The following is a 21,154-nucleotide window of genomic DNA, read 5'->3' as shown; positions in this document are numbered from 1 at the left end:
GCCCCCCTCAGGGTCCCTCTCTGGCCCGTTGCAGGGACAGCACCCTCTTCATCAGTGATTCAGGATGCAGCTGATCTAATCCTGGCCCAGGAGACCACTCTGAGGTCACGCTCCTGGCAGCCAAAGTCCCTGAGACAAACCAAGAGACATTTTCATCCAGCTGCCAACATCATCTCAACCTGGGCAGTGATGGACACCCTTCGAGTGGGTTCTGCTGTCCTGACAGGCCTGTGGCTCCCCCAGGGATGTATCACAGAGCACGCACATCCCCTACAGATAGAGAGCAGCACTGCAGGGAGCAAGATTGGAACCTGCAGGAGGAGAGAAGAGGGGAGGATGGGAAATGCCCAGTCTAGTTTCCACGAATGAAACTGGTTAACTAGGGCAACGCCCACCCCCAAACACCCTCACCTTCAGCTGGAACCAGAGTTTGAGCCAAAGGGGACAGAGTGAGTCCAGTTCTGGGAAGCTGGGCCCCAGGTGGTCAGGCCCTGGGCTTGGGGTCCAGAAGAGGAGGGAAAGACTCGGATCCCTCACCCCACCGTCACCCCCCAAGCAAGGCCACCGGAGCCAAGGCCATTGACCCCAGACCTGCCTCTCAGCCCCCACTAGCCCCACAGCCCGCCAAGGGCGGTTCCAGCAGCCTCTCCAGCTGTCTGGGGCCACACTGCAAGCAGGGCCTGAGGGCTGTGGAAGAACTCCAGCTAGGCTCAGTATTGGAATTTAATTTGGATTCCGAGCGATCAAGAGGCCTCGGTGGAAAGTGGCTCTCGTAAGGGGAGCGACGCCCTGCCCACGCCAGCTGATCTTCAGCATCCCCAGCGCTTTGCTGTTGCTCAGGCAGAGGCTCGCCAGAGAGCCAGATGTCCCAGCTCCACACAGCTGGGCGGCCGGCAACAGTGAGGCTGTGGTTCCCTCAGCAGAGAGAGAAGACTGGCCACAGAACAGGGCGCAGGGCAGGTGCTGGGCACCTCTCAGGGAATCAGACCAGCCACAGGTCTTCAGCCTAAAAATATGCACGGCCCCAGGCTGAGGAAATGCAAACAAGGGCCCCATCTCCACACAAGCTCAGGCCTTCACCCCACTGAAGACAGCAAAATTAAGAGATTTAGCAGAGAGGGAGGAAAGCAATGCCATAGCTAAAACCTGGAGCTCTCCATTTTCCTGGGAAGATCGCTGCATTCCCTGTGACGATGATGATGGTGGTGGTGGTGGTGGTGGTGGTGGTGGTGGTGGTGGTGGTGATGATGATGGTGGTGATGATGATGGTGATGATACTAATAATAAAAGTTTATTGAGCACTTACTATGTTCTAAGTAAGTATGTCAACTCCCTTTATTCTCAGCACAACCCTGGGAGTTAGATGCAGTCATGATCCCCACTATACAGGAAGAAACAGGCTCCAAGGAGTTACCACTTCCCAAGGCCACACTGGCACATAGTGCTGGGATTCAAATCCGCTCTTAATAGCTAGGTTATCCTACCTGGGGAACTACATAAAAAGATTGTCTTGCTTCTGGATTCATAAAACACAACCCACCCAGAAAAGAAGAAAAAACAAAAACAATTAAGAACAATTTTAACCCTTTAACTCCTAGAGAATGAGGGACTTGCTTCCTTCTTTCAAATGCAGAAAGGAAATGTAGAAATCTAAAGAGGGCAGCCCCTTCCTCCCAACCACTGCCTCTCACTGCACCCCCTGCCCTGCTTTGTACTCTACACCTACCATGTCACCTCCCGTGCTTGACTGTGAGCTCCTAGAGGGCAGGTACTTGGGTCTGGTTACTTCCTCCAGTGCACAGCACACAGCAGGCGCTCAAACATGTGCTGACAAAAGACTTGGCCTCCCAGCAAGCCAAAACCCCCAGAGGCAGGTACCCAGAGCTAGGCTGGGCACCCCACAGATCACCTGTGGCCAAGCTGCTCGTCGGGGGTAACCTGTTACACCTGCCCAGGCTGCCTGCCAGGAAGCCCGGGACAGCTGTCCTGCCCATCCCTCTTCCAGCCACAGTGACTCAGACCCTCTCGCCTCCCCTGGGGCCTCCAGACCCACCCTATGGATCTAAGGCAGGGTCGGGTTGAGGAGGTAGCCACCTCAAACCGTGATGGAACAGATGCCCACATGTCAGCAGGTTGACACAGGCAGGAAGATGAGCAGCTGCTGGCAGCCTGGTAGGAAAGCCAAAGGCTCCTCTTTTATTCACCTAAGGACTAAGTGGCTCAGGCTGTCCCCACATCATCACCTCCCTCGTCCTACCTGCTTCCTACCTACAAGCCTCCTTCGCTGGCTCACCCCTTAGGCCTTGCAGCCTCCCTCTGTCAGATGCTCTTGTCATTCAAATATCCCCCACTCAGTAAGGCCCTCAATGGCTGCCCAAGTACCATATGAGGCCCGATGGTCTGCTCACTGCCTTCCTGTTTACTGCCTCTCTTCGGCACTCGTGTGGGTTGAACTGTATCCCCTATCAAGATACGCTCAAGTCCTACCCCTGTACCTGTGAATGTGACCTGACTTGGAAATAGGGTCTTTGCAGATGGAATTAAGTAAGATGAGGTCAGACTGAAGTAGGGCGGGCCCCTGATCCAACATGGACGGTTTCCTTATAAGCAGAGAGGCGCACAGAGAGAACGCAGGTTTCGGAGGGAACACACTGATTTCAGACTCCTGGACTCCAGAGCTGTGAGAGAAAAGTGTTCTATTGTTTTTAAGCCACCCGGTTCACCGTGCTTCATTAGGGCAGCCCCAGGAAACCAGTACACCCCTCAGCACACGTTTCCGACGAGGTCCCTGCCCTCCTGAGCCGAGCTGGCTCGCTTCCACAGTCCAGTTCCGAGGCCAGCGCCTGGCACAGAGTGTTCAGTGGGGTTGGATAAATGAACTGGGCTCTCACGCGTCTCTCCAAACACCGTGGCCTCCGACCCCCATGAGGGAGGCACCGTCCGATCTGGCCTGACTTGCCCATCACAGGGTCTGCAGTGCTTCTCCCAGTGCAGGGAGCACGGGAAGGGTGGGACTAACGGGCACCCCTCACATCGAGAGCAGTGTCCGAGGATGCTGACAGTCCTAAAACAAGCTCCCAATGCACCGACAGCATCCCACAGACCCAGCCAGGGAGCAGCACACACTCCTGCATGGTGGCTCGCAGGAAGAACCACACAGGTGACACCAGCCAGCCCTTCCAGTTCTGTTCAGCCAAACCCACTTGGGGCAGCTACATTCCTGAGGTTAAACCTCTTGATGGAGATTTTGAAGGCAGGTTTGGGGAGCCTGCCAGGAGGCCCAGGCGTGAGCAGGGCTCGGGGTTTGCACAAGTGGGCAATTGACGAATAGCCACTGGGTGATACCTGCCTCGCCCCCAATGAATCTGCCTTCACGAGAAAAGTCAAACATATGTTCTTGTTCAAGAGTCCCAGGGGATTTGTCAGAGTACAGAGCAAACATATGTCACCCCCCAAGAAGGAACTCGATGCTTCTTCTTGTAATTGGGCTTGTGGCCAGGGCACAGCCTGCCAGGGGTAACTAGGGCACCTGTAGTAAGAGTCAGAGGTGACGGCCAAGGCTGTTTGCCGCCTCCCCTACGCCACACACACATTCCAGTCCCGTAAAGCCATACATTCAAGTGCGGGCTCTAAAAGCACATTTAATCCACATTAAGATAACATGTGTCACCCATCAGACTGACAAAGATCAACACAGTTTGATAAGAGAGCATGTTGACGAGCACATGGGGAAACAGGCCTTTTCTTGGGTGGCTGGTGGGAGTATAAACCGACAGGATCTCCACGGACAGCAGTTTAGCAAACTCTAAACTCAGTCACCGATGTGTGTGCCCTCTGACCCACAATTCTATTTCTAGAACTGTATCCAATGATAGACATGCAGAAGTGTGAAGTAATGTGCTAACAAAGTTATCCCTCCTGCAACCCACCTCCCCTACTCCCAACCCCCACCGCACCCTGTGCCATCCATGGTGTGGAAAAAAGGCAAGCCCACTGTGTGCCCGCAGGAAACTGGTTAAACGCCTTGCAGCACAACCCACACAATGGAAGGTGTGTGGTAATTAAAAGAACTAGGATGCTCTGTGGGAACTGACATGGAAGGACAGTCAAGATTTCCTCTCGAGTGATGACAGTTCGGGGAGGGAGAAAACACATGATGAAAGATCGGTTGTGAAAATATATAAACCCAAACATATAAAAATATAGAACTATACCTGCTGATTTGAGGAGACTCAAGGAAACTGGTAGCAGAGGCTGCCTAAGGGATGGGGTACTGGGGTTCTGCGGTGGGAAGAAGCCTTAATTTTTACTGTAGTTGCTTTTCTCTCTTTTGAACATTATACTACGAACGTGTCTGACCTATTCAACAATAAATTATTAAGAGAAATTATTTTGTGTACGCCTGGATTCAAGTTCTAATTTGTCCACTTTCCCTCTAGGTGATCTCAGGCAAGGAAGACCTTTGCTTTTAGGTCTTAATGCTCCCTATTTCCCAGATGAGCCACCTTAGAGGGCTATTGTGAATATGACATGAGATTATGAATGTAAGACAACGGAAACACTCAAGAAAAGTTTGGTCTTCTCAGTACTTAAGATGACCCCAAAAATGATGGTGCTTGGCAAACAAGGTGGTGATGGTTCCTATGTCCCAATGTGATAACAAGTCCCCATGCCAACTGGAGGTGCTAGGACTGCCCGTCAGGAGACACCCATCCATCTTTCTTCCATTAATTACCCAGGAATGGCATGGGATGGGGGAGTGGGGGGGCAGTCAAATTCTGACACCTGAGGTGTCCAAAACCCCAGCCACTGGGTAGTATGACCTTGGCGATGTCACCTTGGGACTGCAGATTGTACTTGTTAGATGTTCCAGCCCACTCTCTTAGTCTTCTCAGAACACCTTGAAACGAAAGTGTCTCAAGAAATTCAAGTCTTTCAACAGAAGCTTTTGGTCCCTGACCTCCTGATTTGGGGAAGGCTGAGAGTTCTCTGTCTGTTTATTTTTGGTTTGGGGGCGTTTTCATCCCCTTACTTTATTACAAATGGCCACTGTGGTTGGTTGCCTGGCATCGTGTGCTGGGTTTCAGAGTGACGAACGGGAGAGGTAGACCTTCAAAAACATTTCTTCCTCTTCCCCATCCCCCTCTCCATGCCAGGCGCACACCGACCATAAATACGCACCTGAGGCCACACAACCCCAGGCTCACCTGGCTATCCCCTACTTCTCACAGGAGTCACGGATGGTGACAGTTTTAAGAAACAGCAACATACACCATACACCTTCTTTAAAAAGGAGATTCAGTACAGGGCCCGGCACACGGTGGGTGTCCCGGGTGGAAGCAGACGTCACTGTCCCTGCCCCAGAGGAGCCCCATCCTCTGGCTGTCAGCCACGTCTTCCTCTGTCCTGGCAGGAGGCTCGGCATCCCGCCCAGGCACCAGCACAGCACCCACCTGCCCAAGTGCTCCTGCAGCACCTGGTAAACGCTGATCCGGAAGGTCTCGTTGTCAAAGCGCTCCCGGATATAGTCCTTGTAGATGCGGAACTCCGCGGCGGTCACCGCTTCGCCTTCCGGGATCTTGGACAGGTCAAACCGGAACTCCCGGTGGTGGTAGCGGGGGTGGAAAAACTCTTTGTCATGTTCCACTGGAAAGGGAAACACACACACAGGCACCAAAAGCTCGTTAGTAACTGGGTTGCACTCTCCTCGCTCCGAGTTGAAGCATCTGGCCTGAGCGAGATGAAGACGGGCCCATTGCCAGCGACCCCTGGGGACAACTGCCCATCCTGGACTGACTGACCCGCCGTAGACGGGAGCATCACAGGCTCAGACCCTGTGGTCACCTTGAACAACAAGAGCAATGACTCTGCATCCAACCCACTGAGAAGAGTTGGGCACTGACTACAGCCACCCCAGGGGCCCGGGACAGACTCAGGTTCCGAGAGCTCAGGCCTGGGTTCAGATCCAGCGAGCTGTGTGGTCTGGACAAGGTACCAAGTGACCTACCTGGACCTTGATTTCCCCGTCTAAAAACGGAGGTAATAATCCTCCTTCATTTGTCATCATCAGAGTTACATGATTAATTCAGCTCAATAGCTTACGCTCTGGGCGGGCTAGAGAACTGTGAGCTATTATTAGCAAGCATCAACCTTACCAGGCAGACCAGGGTACCTTAGGCCAGTGGAGCTCAGCCCCGCTGTGCGTGACAATCACTGTGGGAGCTTTGAGAAAATATTGGTGCCCTGGCCCCGTGGTGGGCTGGTAAATGTGCAATAACTGGCTCTCTGGGATCCTGTCTGTAGTGTTTGCCAATTTCCATCTCGGCAGATCTCAACTTCCCAAAGTGACTTCACTGAAGATGGAGGTGGGGAGACGGCACACACGGGGCTCCAGCAGGCTGCTGTTCTCGCTCCACCCTCAACCAGTCGAGTCAGTATCTTTGGGGAGGCGGGTTCAGAAGCCTTTACTTTCTAAAGCACCTCACACGTTTCTAATAGCAAGCAGGGTTTACAACTATAGCCTTAGACTGAAAGCAGAAAAAGAGATGGATGGCAGGGTCCGGGGCGGGCTTTGGAAAACGACGTCAGGACAAAATAAGGCAGAGGTCCCCAGCGCTTCTCTTGTGTATTGGCAGTGAGATGGGTCTAAGGTCTTATGCCTATTTCATAGACAACAAACACCAAGATGGGTGAGATGAGCCCAAGAACAATTTCTGGGAGTGGACCTGTGCTGCCGAGGACCAGGCATCCTCTGGACCAAAACAGAGCAGGGATGAAGCTGGGAATCATCAGATGCTGGAAAGATGCAGAACGGCCAAACTCAGGCATGTTTGCGGCATCTGCAGATATCTTTCATCTCCCGGGAGACCCAGCCCCACATGCACTTCCTGCCTGGGGGTAGGGAACAAGCTTGGCCAGAAGAGAGCAGAAACATGACCAGCGTGCTTCAACTGAAAGAGCCCGAAAGCTCTCGGGCTGAGTTCGGGCTGCCACGGCTGAAAGCAGATGGGAATGCCTTTGAGGAAGGAGGCTCACAGCACCGGCAGCCCAAGGTCCCTTCCTACAGGTCTCCATTTAAAAGAAAAAATCCGCGTTAAACCTTAATAATAGTTCTAAAAGATACTGGAGTGTGGGTGGGGTCGTTGAGGAATTTTCCACACATAAGGCTGTTTCCTACTGGGCAGAAGAGGCAGGTAATGTCCTCAAGGCCAGGGGACTCTGGATAGGCTCAGGAGTGGCCCTGTGTCTGGACGGCAGCTGCTGAAATCCAGGGCTCCATGTGGAGAGCCAGCCAGAGGAAAAGACTCCCCAGAAACTGTTCCTCTGTCCCCCAGGATTGCAGCTGTCCTGCCACACTCCTCCCTTTACACCCAAGTGGAGAGGAAGCATGGCAAGCAGCCTTGACTCTGTCACTGTGGAAATGTCCTGGGTCTGTCCTCGGTCCCCCTTCCAGCTCATTCAACCCTGCACGTTGTTTGGAGCTGTGCCTGAGACCCAGTAGGTGTTGAGTGGCCTCACCAGGATGGGAGAGCTGGGACTCGAACCCAGGTCTCACCCCCACCGGAGGCCTTCACCACGTGTCTCAGTGGCAGCGCCAACAGCTCAGAAGGAGAGTTCCTTTGCTGGTTTGTCAGAACTTTCATTGCATTACAGCATACGTACAGTATGTACGCAAACCAGATGTGTGCCGCTCAGCGAATGTCACAAAGCGAACCCACCCACGGAACCTTCTCCCACATGGAGAACCAGAACGTGACCAGTGCCCCCTCCCCCTCCCCCAGCTTCTCTAACGGCAGGCTGCTCGTGCCATTAGAACACCCTAAACTAGGAATAACACAGCCCGTTCTTGTCTTCTGCGCCTGGCTGCGCTGCCCCCCCACCTCCATGTGAGTGCGATTCATCCGTGCCACTGTGGGTGTTCATGCAGCCCCACTGCTGTATAATATTCTGTCTGGTCGTGCCATCATTCCTTTATCCCTTCTGCAGTTCACGCACATTTGGGCTGTGTGCCATCCGGGCTTTTCCAAGCAGTGCTGCTACAAGCCTCCGGGCACCTGCACTCTGGCGAATTGTGGGGCGGGGGAGTGGGCTTGTGTGTGCTCAGCTTTTGTAACACTGCCAAGCCGCTCTCCCACAGTATGTTGTACCAGGGAGATCTTAGCGTGTGCCTGGAGGAGGCGACAAGTCTGTCTAAGAAGGAGATAGGTCAGTCTGGAGACGGCTCGGGGCCTCCTCCAGTGCTTTTCTGCGGGGGGCTGGGAGGGGCATGAAGCAGCAAGTCCTGGAGAGTATCCTGCACCCCCAGTGAGCCGTCCGTGCGCCCACCCCCGGAACCCCACTGACTGAGCACCCAGCGCACGTGCCCGCACTGCTTCCCAGCCCCACCAGGTTGAGGTGACCAAAGACCATCCCTTCACGAAATGGGAAGCACACTGCATGGCCACCACCTTGCTGGACCTCCAGGGAGCAGCACTCAACACCTGGCTGGTCCTGCTTCACAGAGCCTGCCTTCCTGGGGCTCCCTCCCTGTTCTGTGAACTCAGGTTGCTCTGGCCACTCCAAGAAACAGTCCCTTAGATAGTCCCATGTACGGGGGTTAATACAGGAGCGCGTGCCACAGGTCATGCCCCGCCCCCATGCCCCCGATTGCACAGATGAAGTCTCTGTTCCCAACCACCTTCCCTCTCCTCCCCCAGCAGAGGCCAGAAAGAACGCTTTGGAGGAACGCAGCGCTCCAACATTCAGCAAGGGCTGTTCCTGCGATCACGCACAGGAGCCCAAGCACAATGCCTGGAATGCGGGGAGACTCCAGCCACGCCAGCTGCCCTGCTCTGCCTCAAAGAGCTCCCACTGGCAAATACAACCACCAACCGAGAAGAGAATGGGGGTTTGGACGCCGGGGTTACAATGAATATGGAGTGCCCCAAAGGCAAACAAGATGTTTGCGAGTGCTTGCTGAGCCATGGGTGGGCCCCACACTCACCACTCTGTGCCCTCATCTGACGGGTCCTGGGGAGGCAGAATTGATGCCCATCTTACAGATGAGGAAACTGAGGCTCAAGGAGTCAGGTAACTTGCCCAAGGTCACAAGTTAGACGAACTCTGAACCTTTATACTCTGGAACCAAGTGGTCTGAGTTCCAATCTCAGCTGTGCCACTTACCAGCTGTGTGGGCCTGGCCAACTCCCGTAACCTCTGTGTGTAGCCCCTTCCTGGGCTCCTCCCACAGAGCAGTTGGGAAGGTCATAGGAGTTGGCCCTTAACAATAGCGCCTGGCAAATGACAAGCGATTCATGTCTGCCATCGTTCCAGGACCTCGAAATGAGCTAAGAGAGTGACAATCGGCATAGAAGAAGCAATATGTACGTGTGGGTATTTACATAGTTCAGCTACGATTATTTGGGGGGGGGGGGAAGCACAATAGATCAAACAATAAAGACACGTTTGAATAAGCACGACAGTAACACAGGTACAATCATTGAAGTCACAGCCAATGAAGAAAGAAAACACTGACACACCATCACAAATATCAAGTTAATTATAGCAGGTGTAACTTTTTTTAATGTAAGATTAAATGTATCTTAACTGTTCAGACACTTAAGATATCAGACAGTTAAGATACCAGGGTTAGACGGTTTATTTTTTTAAGAAGGTAAATGAATAAAGTGTCCAACTAAACTTTTTGCAAATATTTCCTGGTTCTTTGAGATGGCTTTCTGAGTGAATTTCCTTCATTAATTATTTCAAGACAATGAAAGGCATGAATTACACCACCATTCTGTTCTTCCTGAAACCCACATAATCACATTTTGAAAATAATTTTGTGATTTATCAGTAAGAATAGTCATTTAAAAAACAGCCTTTTTTTTTTTTTTTTAAAGAACAGTGAATAACTCAAAGTCCAAACGAAATTCCAAGTCTTGTTGCGAGGTTTCCATTTTTTATGGGAGCTACCCCATGGTATGGAATCCACACCATTTCCTTCTCGGGGACTGAGATAGTTTAATTGTCACCACTGAAGTACATGGAAGCACGTACATACTTTTAGGAAGAAAATACATCTTTACACCATCTTCTTAAGTTACCATAGCTGATTACCCAAGACTTGGGCGTTAGAATAAATGTCTCGTGTTGATACCAGGCTGTGCCCATAAAGGAAAGCTTCTTAAGAAAACCCAGAGCCTGGAAACCCAGCTTTTTCTCAGCCGCCCGCCGTTTACATTCCAGCACCCCACTGTCTAAAGAGCTCACAGGCATTGACAAAGACTTTCATCTTCAAAGGATTAAAAGGGACCAAATCCCCGAGACCAAACCATAAGTCCAAAGAAAATGGATTCCGGAAAACACCATCCTGACAGCGACCAGCCCCGTGACTGTCCCCAAAGCTGACCCTTGTGTCCTTTTATAAAGCCTGAAATAATAACCCTCAAGCTGGCCCTGGGAGGGGAAATTCTGGGCCGCAGCGTATCAATAAAAGGTAGGGGCAGGTGGGAACAGGACGCTACACACCCGGCGTCCCCTCTCAGGACCCTCTGACATTCAGGAGTGGCCTCTGCCCCATGCACACGTGAAGCCTGCTCCCCAGTTCTTCCAACATGTGAGTTCTATGGAGACCCTTCAAACAAGTTCCCTTTAAGCTACAGTCACGTCACTACATTTGCAGCCAAGACAGTGCTGAGCAAAGCCATCACGAGCCCAATCATATACGTGCCCGGAAATGGACAGGCAGGAAACACGCCCAAGTAATGGTGGTTACCTCCAGGTGACCACTGGCCATGAAAGCTGCTTTATTTACACTTGGACAATTTCCAAGTACAAGATGACCTCTTGACCAAGCTCTGTAGGGACGGGAGCAATGACTGTCTCAATCCTGAACCCCCAGTGGCCAGCACTGCCTGCTACTTAGGGCTCCGTGAGTCTATTAGGTTGAGTATATTACCCTTCGCGTAATTCCTGTCTAGTCTAAAGCTATTCTATCCATAATAGATGCACAGTAAAGCACACAGATCACAAGCGGTCATGAAGCTCGATGAACTTTCTCAATGTAAACACACTGAGAGCAGGACACAGCACATTCATTACTAGCACCAAGGACGTCCCCACGAGGCCCCCTCCCCGTGGTGATGGCTGTCCTAACGTGGACGCCACAGGCTCACTTTGCCTGCTTGGCAGTGTCCTGTCAGCGTCTGCCGTCTTCACTCACCTCCCGCCACGTGGCTGCTTGTACTGGTGGCTCCCTCGTTCCAATGCTGTATAGGCCTGAAGTGCACGAAGGGGCCTCAGTTTATTTTTTGATGGGCATTTGAGTGGTTTCCAGTTCAGGACTATTACAAATTGTGCTGTGATGACCATTCTTGCATCTGCCTTTTGGTGAACACATTTCTATTGTATGCACACCCTGAGGCAGGATTGCTGGGTCAGAGGGAGCTCAGTTTTAGTGTACGCATCTCACTGCTTCCATGTCAAGAATTGGAGGGTAGCGGGTAGGTATGGAGCCAAAACAGTCCCTGAAGAAACAGTTCATTGTACTTAACGTTAGTGAATCGCAGGGCATTTGTTGGGTGTGAGGGAGGAGGCACTTCTTCACAGGAAACGTGGTAAATGGAGTCCTAAGGAACAAGGGAGGGTGGCTGGCCCCCTTGGGCCGGGAAGGGCACTGCAGGCAGAAGGAACAGCATGGCTGAAGGCCTGAGAGACACGCAAAGAGCCTGCAAGTGAGTGGGAGGAGGTCCGTTGGCAGTTACAGGAAAAAGGCAAGGTTCCTGAATGCCCTGCTACCGGGTCAATCAGTGACCCCATCAACCATCACTGGCTTGGCCCATTGTTCCGCTGGACGGTGTCTTGACCAAATCTATTTTAGACAGAACACTGGCAACACTGTGGAAGGTGGAGAATGAGGTGAAATCAGAGACAGGGAGGTGGGAGGAAGGTCTGGTCCAGGATAATGCATGTCCAGCGTGCAGGCCCCTTTCTTCCTTCCTGCACCCAAGGCAGGCATCACTAAACAGTCATCACACTCTTTTGCTTCAACTGGACACGCAGGCAACCACTACCAACCTTGGCTGCCTGAAAAAATGACTGGTTTTCATCACTGGTCTGGACTCCAGAAGTGATGGAATGGACGGGAAGTGAGGCTATGCGAGTAGACAGACGTCAGCAATGGATCAAATGTCAGCATTTGAAAAGAGAGGAGAGAAGGGCTGTCTTCTGCTCGCTAGAACGGCCCACTAGGCAATAATGCCACCGCCAGAGACTTATCAGAGAACAGCTCTGCAGGTGAAGTAAGAGGGAAGAAAACACAGGTAGTCACAGACAGGTTAGACTTGAGGTGACCTGTGGGAAACACAAGTGGAAAATTTGACCAGACAGTTGAGAAGAGAGAGGTCTGAAGCAACAACGAGGAAATTTAACTTGGGGGCTGCTGAATGGGGCTTATGTGTAAGTTTTGTGGGGAAAATGCACATACAATGAGAAAGACAAGCATAGCCTTGGACTGACACCGGGGGAGACGTCAGCTACATGGAAGATGGCAAACGTGGCCACTGGCAGAACTGGGCCCAGGGGAAGGAGCAGGACAGAGGACAGGCAGAATCAGATGACCAGATGGTGGCGAGATTCAGATAAAAAGGGAATGACGAAGAGGTCACTCACTGGATTTGGCCCTCAGCGGCTCAGAGACCTCAGGAAGGAGCTCTCGTGGGGACAACCACGCAGAAAAGACACCTGACGAGTAAGACCGTGGGCACCTGCTGATGAGGTGTTTGCACTGAGGGAAGGGCTGTCGGCCACGCAGAGTTGTCGCCATGGCCCCCTCACCCCTCTCCTGGCCAGGGCGAGGAGGAGTTGATAAATGGGTTATTTGCCCAGCAGGTCCTTCCAAAACGTTATGGTTTTTAGAAAAAGCCTGGTTAACCTTCCTGACCGCATGTTTCGCTCCCTCTCCCCAAAGATGCTGCGAAGGTATGAGACAGGACCAAATATTTTATGAGCAAAGGCACGCTTTCTAGGCGAATGCCCTGCAAGTCCAGCATTAGCACTCTGCTCCTCACTCAGAGTCTGGTTTCCACGAGCTCGCACCAAGCAAGGAGCTCCAGTGATGGCTGGGGACAGACTCCGTGAGCCCCTTCAATGAGAAGGAAACTCTAGGAACCAATCGAACCCCCCAGAGCCCAAATAGAACCAGAATCCAGAAGTGAGTTTTCAAGGGCCCCTGACTGCTTTGGATCCCCCACCCCAATTTAATTCCCAAACTTCCAAACTAGGCTCCTTCCTTTCCCACAGGAATACAATTCCTCCAGAAGGCTCTGGCACACGCCAGAGTGCCAGAACTCACGGGGGTTGAGGTTACTTACCAAGGCTGCTGTCAGTAGGCGATTTACGGCCACGCAGCTCTGGGATATGAAAGTCGATGATGGTTCTTCACTCATGCAAAGATTTACATGGCAAGATTAAGGAGCTTGAAAAGCCGCCAGAGGCATGCCATAAACTGGGAGTTCTGGAAAACGGAACCGGCATGCCCAGCTACTCTAACAGGAAAATGTTCTCTTAATGGCACGAGCATGATACCCGGCGCTGCTGAGCTCTTACAGGACATGGGAGGAGACCGCCCTGAACCCAGAGAAAAGGAACGTTTCATAAAAGTCTAAACTGACAGAGGCTGCCAAGAAAATGCCTCACTGACTCCTTGCGTCCCGCTGCACTCATTCAAGGGGTATTTCTTGACCGCCCCACTGGGTGTGAGAGGCCTCAGCGGTCCTGCTGTCGGACGGCAGTTGATACAAAGCCCAGCCGGATTGCAACTCTGTCATCGACCTCACCCCTCAGCTAGGTAGCGGCCACCATTTTACATTTGTTTTCATTTTTAATTGTGGTAAAAACACGTAAAATTAACCATCTTAAGCACATGGTTCAGTAGTTAAGCACACTCCCAGCGCTGTGCAACCGAGATCCAGAATTCTTTTCATCTTGCAAAACAAAGTCTGTACCCATTAAACAACTCTCCAGTCCCCTCCCAGCTCCTGGCAACCACCATTCTACTTTCTGTCTCTATAAATTTGACTACTCTAGGTAACTCCTGTAAGTGGTATCATAACAATATTTGATCTTCGGTATCTGACGTCTCACTTAGCATAATGTCCTCAAGGTTCATCCATGTTGTAGCCTGTGTCAGAATTTCTTTCCAAAGCTGAATAACATTCCATTGTATGGACAGACCACATTTTGTTTATCCATTCAGCCAGCCATGCACACTTGGGTTGCTTCCACCTTTTGGCTACTGTGAATAAGGAACATGAACGTGCAAATATCTCTTTTGAAAGCCTGCTTTCCATTCTTTTGCATCGATAGCCAGAAGTGCAATCGCTGAATTATATGGTAGTTCTATTTTAAAATTTGTGAGGAACGATCATACTGTTTGCCACAGAGGCTGCACCATTTTATATTCCCACCGACAGCACACAAGGGTTCCAATTTCTCCACATCCTGGCCAACACTTGTTATTTTCTGATGTGTTGTTTTGTTTTGCTTCGTTTTGCTAGGAGCCATCCTAATGGGTGGAGGTGGATGGCCACCATGACACAAGTCCTCCCATTGGCGTGGACACCACATCCGTGTCACACACATCGTCTCATTGAATCCTTACAAAACCCCTGCTCAGAGGTCACACACGCATCGTGTCTGTTTTACAGATGTGGACACTGAGGCTGGTGTGAATACTTGTATGGTCTTCAGCACTTGGCCACGCTCTCTCCCTCGCCCCGGGAACCACCTCCAACCTCGCAGCTGTGAAGACGGTTATATAAGTATACCAAGGATCCCAAGCTCTTGGCCCACACCACGTGGTCCCAGCATTCAACTGCCTCAAAACTAAACTCAGAGAGTGAAGACTGCACCCCACTCAGGTCCCTCTCTGGTTTGTAAATTTTGCTCTGGCCCAATGCCAGAGTCACCCTTGAGCGAGGCTGACAGCTTAAAGATTTTGTAGCATTAACCCATCTCCCCATCATCCCTCCCTAGCCCCCCAAACCGGCGGGCAAGGCCCTTCCTGGTGGAGGGCACACAAGAGGCATTGTCTCCCCCGCCCCTGAGCTGCTGTTTCAACTCTCGAACTTTCCACCAAATGCTTGGGTTGCCAACAAGACCACCTGGAGTCCCAGTGCCGGGAGCTCTGAGAGGGTCTTCAGAGACACTGCCTCCTTGTTAGATGCAGGGGGGCTGCGTCCTGAGACGCAGGGCGCAGAGGCGAGGCCGCTGGCAGCCAGGCTTTTTGTCCTCAGCGCTGCAGGCCGCAGACGTGGGGTGGGAGTGGGGCAGAGAGAATTACCGTACCGCAAGATTAAACACTTCAGTGTCAACATGTGTGCAGCATTGCTCGAACAATGTTATCATTGTGAATGGAACGGACCAAAGGGTTTAGGGGATGGGGCGGGGAGAGAGAGAAAAGATGGGTTTAATTATCTCCAGGGCTGAAGCCAGTTGTTTGCCTAAAAGGACCCAGACGCTGGTAGAGCTGAAAAGAAAAATGGGCTGTAAGCATATGTCCATCTTTCTGACATAAACCGAGGCAGCCATCCTTCTACCCATGGGCACCCCATCTCCACAAAGGGAGGAACCCATCCCCCAGGGACCTCTTGGTCCCTATCCCATTCTTGGTTAACTGAAAATGAGGGCAAAGAATGGAAACTAGTTACTATTTTCAGCTAAACCAGCAATTTGCAATGAGGGGCAATTTTGTCCTCTCCCCTCCCCCACCAAGGGACATGGAGCAAAGCCTGGACTCACTCTGTGTGCTACTGGTGTCCAGCGGGTAGAGGTCAGAGACATTGCTAAACACCCTGCAATGCACAGGAGAGCCCCACAACAGGGACTGGTCCAGCCCCACTGTCAACCATGCTGAGTTGAGAGTCCCTGAGTGAAGAAACCTCCAAAGAGTCACAAAACTTGGGATTTGGCCCCACTTGGGCTCTCAGCGAGCTGGGAGAGACTCGGGACTCACTCGGCCTCTTCTTCCCTTTGTAACAAAGGAATGGATTTAATTAGTCTGAATGCCCCCTTTCTCTTCTGTTAGGTCGTACCATAAAAAGTTGCCAACAGTCTACCAATTTTGACCTACATACAGACGTGTGGTCTAAACTTGAATCCTCCATCTGTACTGCCCACTACGGCAGCCACTAACTACATGTGTCTACCAAGCACTTGAAATGTGGCTGGGTACTCAGTGTTTACATTTATCTCGGTGTAATTAATTTACATCTAAATAGCCACACGGGGCCAGTGACTCCCATATTGGACAGCACACACGCAGGACATTTCTATCGTCACACAAAGTTCTCTCAGACAGCACTGCTCCGTAGGGTCCGTGAGCTGGCTTCTTAGAGTAACACGATAACATAAAGCGCTTTCTGCCAATGAGCGTCCAAATGTATGTTCTCAGAAACAGATGAGAGGGTTTTTCTTCAACAAGAGAAGTCCCGTGGAAATTGGGAGGATTTCGCTCCAGGGTTGTGTGCGAGGGGCCTGGGATGGACGCTGGACGCTCCGTGGCTCTCGGTTCTGTCTGCAAAACTGGCACAACAACCCCTGCTCCGTCACAGGGCCACCGAGGAGCTTGTCACCTGGTGAGTGACATCACGCAGTGTAATCATCAGACCCACCAAGTTCAGGAGCAGGGGCAGGGGCTGCGCTGCAGGCCGGGCACTGCGGCCCCTTCCCCTCGGCTGAGCTGGGCTCAGCTTGGTGGTCATGGCCCCACGACCACCCTCCCCTCCCAGCCTCTTTTGTTTCCTTCCTAGAACATAACTGCTGTCATTTTATTAATTGGCGCGTTGACCTGTGTACTGACTGTCGTGTAGGTTTTAACTGTAAGATGTCAGACCATGGCAAGGGCACAAACATAGGTGTCCACCATGGGGCGGGGCTGGGGTGTGGGTCCCAGCTCTACAGCCCCCTGGGCGCTTGGCGAGTCACTCTTCACCTGTACAATGGGCAGGCGACAATACTGATTTCAGGAGTCATCTCCCAGTGTTCTTCATTCAGGTCTGGGGTGGGACCCAAGAACTTGCCTCTCTAACATGCTCTCAAGAGGTGACGCCGCGGCCTGTCTGGGGACCCCACTTTGAGAATCACAGGCTAGAGGACGTCTGTGGAGTGCCAGCGCACAGGAAAGTCTCGAACGATGTTGACTATTATTATTTTGTCACTCTCCATGGCACCAGGTACCACATTCATTTGCCTGGCATGTGGCAGGTTCCCAAGCATGTTAGTGAAGAGACTATGGAAACTACCCCATCAGCCTCCTTGGGAGGACAAACCCCCCTCTGACCTCACTCAGCTCCAGAAACAGCAGAGAACCAGAGCAGAGATCGGCCACGGGGACCTATGGCCTGGGTTTGAACGCAAGCTCTGCCCATCACCACTGGTGACTCAGCACAAGTTAACCCACCTCTGGGAGATTCAGTTTCCCCCTCCATAAAATGGGGACATTAAGAGGCCCCAGTATGAAGCTGTTGTGAGAATTCAAAGAGACAGAGGTTAGCCATCATGGGGCATGGTGGGGACGTGTGCCAGACCAGAGCAGGCCCTGGGAGTAGCTGGGGGTGGAAGAGGAGCTGCCCTCCCCCCTTCTGTATCCCCACCCTCCCCAGGACAGGAGGGTGCCTGCCCAGACCTTCCCCCAAAGCAGCCAGAGACTCCTGGGTCAGCTGGGCAGACGCAGCTGGTTTAAGGTATTTTAGAAGCAAATCAAATCAAATGAGAATTTATAATCCTTCCTGGGGTCTGGGTTCCATCAACCTAAACTCATTAGACCCTGGCAGTGCAGGTGCAGCTAAGGAAGAGATTTCCTTCATGCCGGGCTCCCATCTGCCTTTCAAAATAAGAGTTTCAAGAGCCGTATTCATTTCATGTTCACATTTGAACAACCTGCACTTGAATTCCCAAGCTGAACTATCAAAACACCCTTAAAACTGCACTGTTGTCCTTTGAACCTGTAGAGGAAAGCGAATTCAAGATCAAACCAAATGATGGTTTTGAAATAACATTTTGGGTCCTCGGTCGAATGTCACCAGTAGAGTTGCAAACAGACTTTCAAAGCGAGCCTCTAGTTTACATGATAACAGTTGGAAACGAGGTCATCTTTCCAAATCATTGGAAATGATTAGTAGTGAATTAAGAGAATTCCTGTACAATTAAACTTACACAAAGTTTTAAAACAGGCGCGACTACTCTATGCCATTAGAAGACGGGACGGGGTCACCCTTGGGTGAGGGGGTTCTGGGAGCTGGTCGTGTCCCGTTCTGGATCTGGGTGGGCACTGGGGCTACCCAGGTGTATTCCCCTCTTTGCAAAAGTTCCTACCTGTTCCTGATTTGTGCACTGTTCTGTACATGTACTACACATTAATAAATAGTTTTATTAACAATAAAAGATGGCTGGCTCGATCCATCTCCAGTTCTACTGAAGAAGTATTTGTCACCATAGTTCCTCGACTGTAAAAGGTGCAATCAAGGTAATGACAGCTCTTTGGGGAAAACATACCAACACGTTTACCAATTTCAAGACATCTTGGTTTCAGAAACATTGACAAAGAAATAGGATATTGTACCTGAAGCTCACAGCGGTGAAACCCTTATGTTTTACTGCCCTCGCACACGCCCCTCCCATCAGCAAGGCTGTTTACTAACCTGCTCCAAACCCAGCCTGAGGAACAGTTCAGAATCAAGTCGAAAAGGGTGGGATCGGGAACTAAACCTCCCAATTCAAATGCACTCCCTGGACATCCTGGCCAGCAACTCCTTTCTCTGTGCAACGTGTTCTGGTTTATTCAACAGGGAGGACAGTCATAGCCCCCACCTGAATGGTTGCCATGAAAATGATTATGAATTAATTATTATTGTAATGGCTAACACAGCTTTAATTGACTAGCAGGCCTACCCCCAAGCCCCCAACCCAGCCACAAGGAGCCAGAGGCTGACTCCCACCAACCCTGTTTATGGACCATGATCCACCTTCTGGACCCAACTGACTCATGAGGGAACATGTGATTCGAGCTGCCTAAGAGTCTCTCCCCAGGAATTTGAACTGGGTGCAGTAGCTCAACCATGTCATCAAGAGCTCAAGTTTCTTCTGCCTGTTTGCTCTGCCATTGTCCGAACACTGACGTTTAATCCTTAGGCTTGTTACCTCGTGGTCACAAGAGGCCCGCCATGGCTCCAAACATCACGGAACCATATTCAAGGCGGGGAAGGGGGGGAAAGGATAGAGAGTTCTGTTTGCTCAGCTGTCACTCATCAGGAAGCAAAATATTTTTCAGAACCACCTCCCACCCCCTTCTCCCCCTAGCAGACCTCCTCTTGTGTCTCACTGGTTAGAACAGCACCCGTGGCCGTTCCAACCTGCTCGGGATGCTGGGAAAGCAAGGATGTGGCTAGTCAGGTAGCTGTCACGATAAGTGGGTGTGGACGGCCAGCTTTCTCCCAACAGGCAGGGTAGCAGAGGAATCCAGAGGGGGAAGAGGGAAGCTGTTCGGTGACAGAGGTGAGGGATGTGGAGAGAATCACCCTTGGATTCTCTAACGACTTTCTACTTGCTGCTGTGTCCTCTCCCAAAGCTGTGAGGATGCATTCATTTCCTTTTTTTCCTCCTTAAACTGTTCTGAACAGATTTCTTTAGCCTGCAACCAAAGAATTCTGTTACGTGCACGTTGGTTCACACCAAACAACCCACCGCCCAGGAACAACCTCTGAGAATAGCTTCTACCTCTTTTCCCCCAGACCATCTCTTCCAAGCAGTGGGACTAGGGATACACCAGATGCTCTCGCATCAGTCTCTCTTGGAAACAAGCAGAAGCAACCCAGGTGCCCAAACCCACTTACTGAAAGAAGTTCGTTCAGGCTGTCAGTGCGCCTACAAGGTGCTACCGGGACAGGCAGGCCTCTCGCCCAAGCAGCTCTCCACCCTTGGCCAGCAAACAATGACATAGATTCTTAAAATGCCTCAAGTATTGCGATCTGTACATCCTCTGCCCCACGGGAAACGGGAACCACCTGTCCCACAAGCAGAACTCAGAGCAAACCCCACCTGGCCTCTGTGTCCTGCCAAGGGACAATGATTCCTGACCTGTTCGGGTCATTGTCCCTTATCTAAGGAGATCAGGAGGGTTCTGTAGATAAAATGAAGTTTGTTCTCAGCAAACAAGTGGCTGTTGGATGGAGTCCCATGCACTCTTTAAAGTTAGGGTTAAATTTGTACTTACTTATAGGTTTGAATTTAAAGAGAAACTAAAGTCTCTCCATGGGCTGCAGAGGCCCTGGCTGAATAATGCCAACCTGCAATCAACCTGTACCTACTCACGTTGGCACACTATTATTTGGAGACTTTGGAAACTAGCAGAGGGTCTCTATCTGTGCATAGAGTTGAGCCAAATCCCATGTGCAAATAACTTATGTAGATCCAACTACAGACCACACAGGCTACAACAACAAAGAGGGAGAGAGAAACAATACATATCATTTGAATGTGGCTACCCAGCAACCACTTCAAAGACAGTTTCCCTCACCCACCTTCCACAGTGGTGGCCATAGGCCAGTTTCATACCTTCTCATCCTCCTGGTCTTATGACCCAGTGTGGCCCATGGGACTTAAGGAGAAGCCTACCAGAGAACTCCGAGGAAAACCAAGAGATAAACAAGCAAGGAGAGCTTTTTGGGCCCTTCCCCTTTCTCCTGCCTTGAATATGAGATTATATGAGGATGTGATGTCTGGGGCTGTGGCAGCCACCTTGCCACCATGAGGTAATAGGCACGAGGCATTTCAGGATGATGGAGGGAAAGTAGAAAGATCATGGTCATCTGGATGACATCACTGGGCTTGCTTTCCCAAACTTGGAATCGCCTCCGTGAAGATTTGCTGTCGTAGGAGATAATGACATGTTTTTAGCGCTGAGGCTACTCTGAGGCAGGTGTTCTGTGAGTTAGAACAAGTCCCAAATGAGACATCACTCATCTCCACGAAAGCGAGGAGCAGGCTTTGGGAGGTATGTATCTCTCAGCATCTCCTGTCCCTGAGGCTGGTGCTAGTGTTTAAAGGTAAGTATTTTGGTACAATGGACCTGAAACTTAAACCAACTATTTCATCTCATGCGCAATGGAAGAGGCAG

General features: G+C 51.2%; 1 protein-coding gene across 1 annotated transcript in view; it reads right to left on the bottom strand.

Annotated features, from left to right (window-relative positions):
* BMP7 (bone morphogenetic protein 7) overlaps window positions 1–21,154 on the bottom strand; it is a 79,355-nt gene that overhangs the window by 42,606 nt on the left and 15,595 nt on the right. The window contains exon 2 of the mRNA XM_019748584.2: window positions 5,454–5,646. Coding sequence (XP_019604143.1) covers window positions 5,454–5,646 — 193 coding nt within the window. The remainder of the gene's footprint in view (window positions 1–5,453; window positions 5,647–21,154) is intronic.

Source organism: Rhinolophus sinicus, linkage group LG13, assembly GCF_036562045.2.
Source record: "Rhinolophus sinicus isolate RSC01 linkage group LG13, ASM3656204v1, whole genome shotgun sequence".
Taxonomy (NCBI): domain Eukaryota; kingdom Metazoa; phylum Chordata; class Mammalia; order Chiroptera; family Rhinolophidae; genus Rhinolophus; species Rhinolophus sinicus.
The sequence above is the reverse complement of the archived record's forward strand: the minus strand, read 5'-3'. Positions and strand labels throughout refer to the sequence as shown.